General features: G+C 42.8%; 1 protein-coding gene across 1 annotated transcript in view; it reads left to right on the top strand.

Annotated features, from left to right (window-relative positions):
* Positions 1-4,908: 4,908 nt before the first annotated feature.
* The window catches only part of LOC104465004 (uncharacterized protein C10orf12-like), a 16,433-nt gene continuing 10,376 nt past the window's right edge, over positions 4,909-10,965 (top strand). Inside the window, exon 1 of the mRNA XM_010077893.1 lies at positions 4,909-4,940. Coding sequence (XP_010076195.1) covers positions 4,909-4,940 — 32 coding nt within the window. The remainder of the gene's footprint in view (positions 4,941-10,965) is intronic.

Below are 10,965 nucleotides of genomic sequence, written 5' to 3'. Positions count from 1 at the left end.
TAGGGAAAGGGAAGTTTCCCAAACTGAAAAATCATTTTGGACCATTGTTTAATGTTCAGTTTGAAAACTGTATCACAAGAAAAGTGGGTAGGGATTCTTTCTCCCTTATGCCTTCAGGGAATGAGTAGTGTTTAGAATCTCTGGCTGAAATTCAAGCCTTTTTACCGTGTAAATTTTTAATATAAACTCATTGACATGCTTTTTACATCTGAGGACTGAAAATGGATCTTAACGTTTAAGTTGTTGAATGGTGTATTTCTTAAATGAAGGGGGAACATTAAAAAAAATAGATTAGAATACCAGCATTAGTGAGCTTAAGGAATTTTAGTATGTAATAGCAAAGTATAGCAAAGTATTTGATTAAAAAAATTAATCTTGAATTGCTAGTCTGTAACTAGGTGCATTCTAATTTAGCAGGTGAATATTCTTTACTTATCGATATATGATGGGCTTTTTGCAAATAGAAACCTTTATCTCAGTCCCATGTGTTGCTTGTACTGATGGGATGTATGCTTACAGCAGCTTACTGCTGCTTTAAAATGTATAAAATATGTTTTGAGTGTTTGCTCATAACTCTTTCTAACCTCCACTTGTTAAATTGTCAGACAGTGGTATTTTATCAGTCCGCAATGTAAGTTTAAACTAATGTTCTTAGGAATCCAACTTGTACACACACTGTTTAAAAACCCTCAGGGACAGTTTACACACTATCCTCACTCAATTCAGGTACTTGTACTCTTCTTAAACCTAGCAGTGACTTGTATTTTGTTTTGCTTTTCTTTTGACGTGCTGATAGCACATCCTTGATGAATGTCAACTTAAAACTCAGTTCAGGTATCCAGGTATAACTCAGCCAAACGGATTTTAAAGCTGCATATTTACTCTCCAGCACACAGTGCCTCAGACACTTATAGTGGCATTCTGTATATTCAGTTATTACTACTGAGCAGATCGCGTGGGGGTTCCTGGTATGTATTGTAAGAAATTCCTATGTATATTATATAATATGTATTATATTATATACATATATAGTATATATGTTATCTTAAACTTATATATTTTAAAATGCCACTACTAGCCAGCGCAGCTAAAAATGAAATACATTCCCAACTGCTTCTGCAAACGGCAGAGGCAGCTTCTTAACGTGGCTCTTTCTTTTCTCTCACCATAACTACTTCTAACCTCAAGCACGGGTCCTTGGCTGTCTGACCTCTACACACTAGTTATGCAATGTCCTTAGAGAATTCTGTGCACTGGCCACTGTGATGGAAACCAATGGGCCGGAGTGCTTTGAGTTTATTAGTAATTGTTCTGCCAAAGTTGGTGTTTGTATGACAAGCATGTAAACCTGTCAGATAATCAGCAGAGGTCCAAGCTGGTAACGGTGTCATCGCTTCCACCTAACTGGTAGGACCAGGCCCTCAGCAGGTGTCTCCTCTCTAACGCTGAGCACTAGTTCAGAAAGTGTTGGCCCTTAACATCTGCAGTGACGGGCCTCTGTCCTGTGCTCGCGAGGAGGCAAAGCTTTGCAGTAAATTCTGCTGTTCTGATCTGTGATCTGTTGGCAGTTGCGGGTCAGCAACACCTCTGCTTTGTTATTTGACACTTTACATCTTAAAAGTCTTCTCTTTCTATTTATGTAACCCATAGTCTTTGAAGAGTATGGAAAATGGCATTTCTCTCTGACCTCTAGAAGTTCAAGTGTCATGGGAAAAAAAATAAACAGGAACCCCCCCCTTTACTCTTATGGACCTCATTTCAATATACTGTTTACAGTTTGACGGAATTGTATAATTTAATATTTCTCTTGTACTGTAGTTTATATTTATTTACAGATTTTTTTTGTACTGTGTGATTTGAGTTTTTTGTTCCTTGCTATGATCAATGTTTTATGTAGTAGAGCACTTATGATCACAAATTAAGGTTTTTTTTGTTTGATTGCACTACATTAATTTTTTTAATGCAGTTCTGATTTTTTGACTGGACTAAATAAGCTGTGTCTTAATGTATGTGATAAGTACTTTTAAATTTTTATTTCATGTGGTCCATTTATTTTTTGCATTGTATGTCAAAGCGCTAATTCTCTTGTTGTGCATGTGTAAGATTTAATGGCTCCATTGTATTATTTGACCATGTCATTTTGGAAACACATTCCCAGCTGTAACATTGTGTATGGTAGTTTTCACTGGATGCTAGACTTTTCAAAACCACTATTCTTCTAATAAATTTTGTTGTGAAAAACTTTAAGGGGTTCCAATTCTGTTGTTTCTAGTGTGCTTTCTAAGTGCCCACACTAATCACCTGAGATTATGAAACACACACTCTCACAAACTGAGAGAAGCAGGGAAGGAAGTGAAAATAGAAGGTGAAATTAATTCTGCATGAAGGAGCGAGCTTTGGAGGCTCCGTACTCCATTTGTTTCTTGTCCTAAATAGGATTGGCAATAAAGCTGCTTTAGCAGCTGGGTAGGGAATACATGTGAAAGCTGAAACGCTGTCTCGTAGCAGCCCAGTCTCATGAACTCCCGTACTCTAATTTGCTCTCCCCTGCTGGCCACCTTCATTTCTTTCATGGTAAATAATTTATCCAGTGAAGAACGAGCAATCTCTGGGGGCAGGGAGGGGGGGGAGTGATGTAGGCTTGTTCATTGAGCACTTAGTGATGAGTCAAGGTAGGAGGGGTGGTAATAAAAGCCTAGGTGGGAACCCTGGCCGCTGCCTTGTGCGGTTTGGTTTGGCTGGCATGCGCAGTCTGGTGTGTGCGTTGGGTTGGGCAGCAGTGTGCCTTTTTGAGCAGCTGGGTCGTGTACCAGGGGAGATGGGATCAGACTGACGGAGGTTGCTTCACTGCTTGCTTTCACCAGTAGGCAATGGTGTTGCATTCATTCTCTGTATGGCCGCGAGCTCTCCCTCCGCAGATGGGGCAGGTGCCCAGCTCCCAGTTAATGTATGGAGAGCCCCAGCGACTGTCCTGCTGTCCTCCTGCACAGGGACACAAGGCAAGATCAGCAGTGACACCACGCTTCAGCTGGTCCTTGTTTGAGACCCGTGTTTGCTTTCTCGCAACTGTACTTTGGGTTGAACTACTTTTAGCATTATGCATTATTGATACCGAAATGCTAAATACTAAAAAGTAGGTTGCAGTAAGTGGTGTATAATGGAACCCACATGAGTTTAGGCATTTCTGATAACCTTTGTGTTCAGTCTTGGGATGATTTTGAGGGCGATGCATAGGGGCTTCCTAGCTTTAGGAAAATTTATAGCGCTGCATGCTGTCTAGCCCAGGTTTCTTTTGTCTTGAGGAATTGCCTTTCTTAGCTTGTGCTATCAAAAAGTAGGTAATTTAGAGTTTGCATTTGCTAACACGATTTTTTGAGCTTTTTTTTTTTTTAAGATTCTTAAATAACTGTTACATTGCAAACTAACAATTGTATTCCGTGTATACTAATACTGGTATTAAAAAGCAAAATGGTAAGGTAGCTGGGTGTTGTCATTGGTTTAGCTTTACTGGGCAAATCTCTTTTAAATAAAAATCTTGGTTTGACTAAAGATTCCATCTTATACTTATTTGGGAATAGTAAGTCTTTATGTGTAAATAGCTTGAAAGCCTTGTGCTGTAAACTAGCATTTATTATATTTTTTTCTGTATTTCTGAATACATCTGTCAAATCTATGAAAATAGCCTTTGAAAGTGATGAGCCATATCCCCATCTGCTATTCTTTAGGATGTATTACACTTTGCAAGCTTTTCCCAGAACATTTTTAATTGACACTTTGAGTCTTGTGATTATCAGAAATACAAAGTTTTTTTGGTTTTCCTGGAAGACTGGCTGATGCATTGAGTTGTTCAGACTTAAAGGAACACAGCCTCGAATTCTTCTCTGTTTTCTGTGATACGAATATGTACCATGATAAGAGTACACAAGATGTTGCACCCAGACGTAGGAAGAAGCATCCATTGCTACTGTTGCAGAAAAAACCTAGAAAAGAAACCTAATGAGCCTTATTAGGCAGCTTAAAAAGTCTTCTGCTATTTTGCCTCAGCTTGTTTTGACTCAGGATGGGTTTTGAGCTCCTCCATTTGTTACTGGAAGAGGCAGCTGCCTCTCCTGACCCTGCGGGAGTGTATGTGGTTGCCTTCTGAAGTAATAGATCCTTCATTGAGTAGCAGTGGACTGTACCCCCACGTACACCTGTGTCACTTTCTGCAATCCAGATACTCCAGTAGATGTTAAATGGGAGGCTCTGATGATTGCTCTTTTGTGGGAATGTGTGCTTCTCTGAAGGGAAAGGCAGAAACCTTCAGCTCCCTGCCTGCAAGTGTTGGGATTAATACTAGACCTGAAAGCAGGCGACTCTCTGACCTCAGCAGGAGGGATCTGAAATACTCTTGTGTTGGAAATCAACTTAAGTTTTGTGAATGAAGCTGATTTAATTAAGGAACTTCCTGAGGATCACAGTTTCATCTTCTTGTGCAACCGCAAGTGAGTCCTCGCTTCATGGCTGCTCAGAGTCAAACGGCAGCAATGCAGAGCTTGCTCTGGCGTCCCCAGTAAGGCAGATCACCACTGGCTTTCCTGCCGGATCGCACTGAGCACTCTAATTTCCTAGAAGCGTGACACAAGTGGGTCTGGTGGGAGCAGGAGGATTTAAATCCCAGTTCAGGAAGATACTACAGCAAATCACTAATTTCTTAACCTGTAAACTGCTGCACGTGCTCTGGCAGATGCCCAGCCATGGGTACTTACTGAACTGTGTTTTTAACTAGAAGTGAGTAGCAGGTTCTTGGACCTGTTCAGGAGTGTGGTTCATGCACAGAGGGATTTGGGAGGATAACTGAAGATACAGTGACAGACCAAAGGCAATTTCAAAGGCAGAGCTTATGGTCTTAGAGGCAAATCCGGGAACATGGAGTTTGAGACAATGAAGATGGCAGAGAGGTGAAAACAGAAGTTGATCTTTTTAATGTGGTTGTTCCCAAGACATGTTAATAGCTGTTACAAGGCTGGAAGGATCCCAGATAACACCGTTTGTGGGAGTACTGTTACGCGTGATGTGGTACCTTTGATGCAGCCTCTGACTTAAAATCCAAGATGTTCTCAGTTGCCTAGTAGGAAAGTCAGAAGACATCTGAATGGTTTCACACTTGTGAATTACAAATTAATTAAGTTACTTCTTTCCCGCCTCCCCAAAAACTCCAAGCAACACAACCTTTAAAAGCTCTTTTTTAGTATCATGAAGAGGGAGGACAAAACAATTGCATCTTATTCTTACAGGTCACCTTTAATGTATCAAAATGTATAGATCACATTTGAAAGAAAATGTCTTAAATCTTTTTTTGCCTCCTCCTCCTCCTCTGCAGGTGTCATGCAGCTCTGCAGGTGCTCTACTGAGAACGCACTTGACGAAAGGCAGATTTTTGCGTGAGATGGCTACAGCTCAAATTTCCAGGAACTGTTTAAAAGCTCAGATAAAAGTAGGAGCGCTTCAGGTGTATTTCAGAGTATAGAAATACAGGCACTGCTGCCTAAAAATGCAAAGGTTCCTTGTATGAAAACACAGCTGCATCTCCCCAAGAGACCGACCAGGGCCTCAGGCTGTAACCTACAGAGTGCCCACAGTAACACAGCGAGGACAGGGCAGGGGTTTCAGCCACAGCCTGTGCCAGAGCCTGCAGTGGACCCAGCAACACGCTTCTCCCAGCCCGTGCGACGGCTCTGGCCTTATCTCCCTCGCTGCTGTTACCTGGCCCAGCCGGCTCAGAGCTTGCCTGCCTGCCTCGGCTGGACGCCTGCCTCCAGGTGCAGATCAGACAGCCCTGTGCCAGCGGGAGGAGCGGTTCGTCTGTGCAGGGTTATCGGCAAACTGTCTGAACATCACCCGTCCCTAGCTAATAAAGTGTAGGGCTTGCTTAACTCGTTGTGGAATGACATTCCTAACTTTGAAAGGCACTTCTGTGGTTTCCTTTCTCAGATCCAAGCCTTTGACTGTGCTTTTCTTCTCACTGAGCTTTAGAGGGAGGCTCTGGCACTAATTGTTGAAGTTGCTCTGGCTCTGCAGGGGAAAAACTGATGCTAGAAGCCAGACGGCTTCCCCACACGTGTGAAGGGGTTTTCACACACACCACTGGTACCTGTGCAGGGACCCTGGCTGTAATCCAAGCCTGAGATGCTTGCTTGGAAGATCCAGTAGTTTCTACCATGTTCCCCTTTTAGCTGAAGGTGGTGGTATATTTTTTTAATGTTTTAAGGTGTGCTGTGGTCACACGTGGTCTCTTCCTTGAATTCCTTTCAGGTCTTTAAAGCAAGTAGCTGCGTGTGAGTTGTTAGCAATGGTTTAAAGCAAACTATTTGACTTTGAAAGGCGACTGTTAAAAAAAAAGATGCTGTAGGATTCTACTTTTGCATGAGAAGCTTTCATATCAAGTGTACTCTGCTTGTATGGAAATAAGTTTTCTTCTGATTTCTAGCCATCAAACAGCTTGAGGTGTGAAAGCTACACCAGCGTGCTCTGCACCTGAGGTGTCTGCTAGTAACAAAGTTCTCATTGGACTGTGGTGGCAGCTACCTAACTTCACCACTCGCTAGAGGCTTGCCTGGCTGCAATTCAGTGATCTTTTCTGCTGATGAATTAAAAAAAAGTAGATTTTTGCTCCTGTTTCAGGAGCTGTGTTGGCTTTTCTCTAATAGACACACAAGTGTGTACAGTAAGGGTGACTTCTTGACTGCTCTTTGATTCTAGCCTCCTTGCCTATACCTGTCCTTATGTCGGTGCCTTTGCTTTTGTTTGAGTGTAAACTGGATTGCTGATTCGTAAGAGCAAAAATAGCATCTGTCTGGATTTAAAGCAATACGCATTATGGCTCCTTTATATCACTAAATCTTATCATTAAATTAGGAGTAATAATTAGTAAAAAGCTTAAAATTAGTGTAACCTAGCACAAAGTGACAAATGTAGTGACAGTTTTGGCAAAGAGCAGGTTGATGAGGTTTGGATTTTGTCTGTTTCATCTGTTCTTTTACAGCTCCTTTCCCTGCCAACTGCTCTGCAACGCTGTAAAAAAAAAAAAAAAAAGGGGGGGGGGGCGGTTTCCCTGTGAGATTAACAGGAATAGTGAGACCTCAGCAGGACAGCAGGGAATCTGGCACTGAGCCTCTTGTGGGTCAAAAATCCTCACGGTGTAGGTGGTTCAGGCTCTGGCGTTGCCATCTGAATGCGCAAGTCACTGCAAGGAGGGTTTTTCAGAGGTGGTTTTGCTGTGATTTCTGGGGATGGTCACATTGTGTATTTCTCTGGTCAGATAAAGCGTAGGAAAAATGGCAACATGCCGATAGTGCTGTGGTCTCATTACTGCCACGTGGCTAAGAGTGAGTTCATTTCTCTGAGCTTTCAGGGTTTGCGTAGTGCACTTACTGTTAATACGATAAAAACCATCTGCGGTAGAGGAGATCCGTGAGTGCTTGATGGGCAGCGTGTGCTAATGGGCCAGCATTTCTTCAGTTTCCTCTGCGAAGGTTAGGGACTCATTTTGCTGCTGGTGGGAGCAGTGGGACCAGGGAGGTGGAGAAGTCAGAGGGAGGCAATCTGTGAAGGCATCTCGGGAGGGATCTGCCTGGCTGTGGTGCTTGCTCCTTCCTCGCCATGTGTGGGGCATGATGAGTCACTTCGGCTTTTTCCAAAGGATCTTTTCCTTTGCAGGCATAAGATGTTGTTGATAATTTATTTTCCTTTTAGTTTTCACTTTATGGCAAACCAGCAAACTATGGGTTTTGTCCCCAGTATAAAGAAATAAACAATGCCTATCATTATCCTGTGGGAATAAAAATTGCACAGAGATAAAGTATGTTTTAACTGCAGCATCCAATTATAAAGGGTAAACTGACAAAATCAAGGATGCTTTAAATACAGTAAATAACCCTAAAGAAAGCTGGGTGTGTTAGTGGTGATGGCATGTTACACAGTAAGCAAGGTGAAGTTCCCTGCCTCAGTTTTCCATGTAGCTCGATAAATATCAGGTATGTGGGGGAGATGGGACCTTTTTTAGTGAACATGAGCTGTGATATTTGTTAGTCCTCCTTTAACATTGAGATGTGTGACCATATAAACAAAGGAGAAAAATAATTGTAGGCCGGGATACCGAGGTGAATTTTTGAGAGGAGAATAGATGCTCTTAAGAGTGGGAGGAAGGACAATAGTTTGCAATGACAAGGGTTTAAAAAAAAAAAAAAAAAAGATATGATGCGAAGGATGTGCAGAAATGGAAGGATGAGAGGTTTGAGCTGAAGGGGAGGGGTGTGCATTAGTGCAGAGGAAACCTCTCCCCACTGGCATGCATAGAGACATTTCCTGCCTTATGTTTTGGTTTCTTAATAGTTATCTGACTATAAAATTAACCTACATCATTTAATGGTAGTTGAATGGCAGTTAAATTAACCCACTTTCAAAATAGAGCTTACCTAGCCCATCAGCTCTGAGACAGCCTCGTCCCCAGGCATCCGGGGCTGCAATCCACTTCTCTGCCTTAACCTATTTCCCAAGCAGCCAGCCAAAGTGGTGCATCAGAAACAGGGTTTGCTGCCCAGCCTGGCGGTTGAGAGAGAATACAGGCATGTATCAAACTGCTAATTCATATTTCACTAGGCATTTTCATGCAAGGACGTATAGCATCGGCACGTGGGGAACATTGCCGTTAGGAGTTGTGATACTGTTCCTATTAACAGTGTGGCCTTGATTATCTGAGGCCAAATTATCTGAATCTCCAGGTTATCTGAAATAGGGTTATATCCCCCAGTGTCTGTTAATTACACCCGAGATACCCTCTGCTCTCCAAACGTCTTCTACTGGTCTCTCCCAAGCTTTGGCGACCGGGTTGTGCTGAGTGTATTTAGCTCTCACAAGCACTCTTACCCAGTTGCTGCATTTGTTTTTTTCATATCCATGTTGGAAAAAAAAATTCTGGATATTTGCAGACTTTAAAATCCTTAAAGACTTCTAGAAGCAGACAGTGGCTGTGCAAGGTGCCTGCTGGAGCTGGGACCAGTAATGTCTGCAGAGAGGGCATCCAATGCACTTGGGTTTTCTTCCACACCGCGGGTACAGCCCTGCAGTATAGGTGCGGTACGGGAGCGGAAGGTGGGATTTATCCCAGCACAGCATGTCCTGCTCCCAAGCCTTAATTTACTGCCAACAAGGGCACCTTCGGTGTGGAGTTCGCTTGTTGTGGAACCTCTGTGGTTGCAGTGGCTCCAGCTGACCTGCATGTGCATGCCGGAGGGCTGGGTAGGGAGAGCTTTGTCCCCAGTTTACTGCAGGAAGGGTAGAGCTTTGTCCCCAGGGAGCCGACAGTGATGGGCTCGGGAGCAGGGGAGATGCCATGTCCCTGCTCCACCTCAGCCCAGAGCCAGTGTGCATTCCCAGCTGGTGCCAGCGACTGTTAAAAGATCCTCAGGGCATCCCTCCCTACTCCATAGGACTGGTCCCTGTGGTTTGTTCTCCCTTGCCTTAACTAGGTGCTGCTTTTTTTAAAACATGTGCAAAGCTGTGAAAATTCTTCTAAGAACTTTTTTTTTTTTTTCACCCTGCATGCTTTTGTTATCTGTCTTTTGGTGTTATCTTTTTTCTATCTATTCTGGTCTTCTGGTGCTATCTGTTCTTTTGGAGCACCTAGCTCAGGGAAGATGCTGAGTACTGCCTCATAGAGAAACACTTATGGTAATTTTTTTTTTCCTTAAAGGGAAGATCCCAGATGTCCTTGATAATGAGAAAAATTAGCCAGGACAATTCTGGAAAGGCTTTGAAAGCTACCATATAGAATAATGTTTCCAACATGATAAATTTCCCTTGGTTTTAAAGCAATAGCTCAGTGGTAAGGTTTTTAATTAGTTATTAAATAGTGTATTAGAAGTATCACAAATGATGATAAACTACGGTTGGGTTAGTTACTTGGGGAAGGTGAGAGTAGAGGAAGCTATGACAGGAATATAAAAAAAATAAACTTATTTGAGGTTGTTTGGGGTTTTTTTAAATGTAAAACCAACTTTGGTTTGTTTTATTTTTATTTGGCTCCAGGTGGGGAGAAGGTGATTTTTAATGTTTAACTGCTTTAAAAATAAACAAATAAAAGACACTACTCTGAAGGGTTAAAAGTCTGAACCTGTAATGGAAGTCTGTTGTTTATCCTGTCAGTTAGCTTACTGTACAGCCTGGATACCTTGACCAATACATACAGCTGACAAAAACCCCAACCAAACAAAACCCCATCGATAACTTGTTTCTTCCTGCTTTTCAGTTGAAATGCAAGCTCTATCCGTCCCCGCGTGTGTCACCAAGGACAGCCTAAATTCAGGGGTCTTGAGAAATCCACAGCAATATTTCCATAGTTATTTTGGCTGTGCTTTGCTGCTTTGTACAACTTCAGCTTTTAATTTAGAGAAGAAAAAATGCCTTTTCTCCTTCCTAGCTGTTGCGTGGAGCCTCAGTTCTTTCTGTGCTGCTTTTCCATTTTTTTTCAGTGCAGCAAGAGAATTACTGTAGCACCCACAGAGGTGTGAAGGGACTCATTCATCTGTGTGGGGAGTGTTAGGTGCCAGGCATATTTCTGAGGATTGAAATATGGGCATTTAAACTGCTATACCCAGTGTCAGCCTTTAACTGGGGCTTTGAGAAATGAGCTCCAGAAAATCTTGCTACTGTGGCTTACATTTCTGTTTTGCCCATCCCCTGCAGGGAATCAACCGCATCCCAGAGCGGTGACAGAGAAGGAAACGTGTCCCCCCACCTCCACCTCTCAGGGCATGAGCTCTTTGCTGCAGCTGTGAGTGAAGATGGGTTTGAGCACGATACCGTGTGTCAAACGGATGAGGGAAGATGCAGCGTGGGTTGCCTTTTGCTGCCCTGAGATTATAATTTCTGGCAGAGAGCTGGCAGCAGAGTGGCTCTGTGTCTACTGTGGTGACACTGGTGTGG

Source organism: Pterocles gutturalis, unplaced genomic scaffold (assembly GCF_000699245.1).
Source record: "Pterocles gutturalis isolate BGI_N339 unplaced genomic scaffold, ASM69924v1 scaffold11573, whole genome shotgun sequence".
Taxonomy (NCBI): domain Eukaryota; kingdom Metazoa; phylum Chordata; class Aves; order Pterocliformes; family Pteroclidae; genus Pterocles; species Pterocles gutturalis.
The sequence above is the reverse complement of the archived record's forward strand: the minus strand, read 5'-3'. Positions and strand labels throughout refer to the sequence as shown.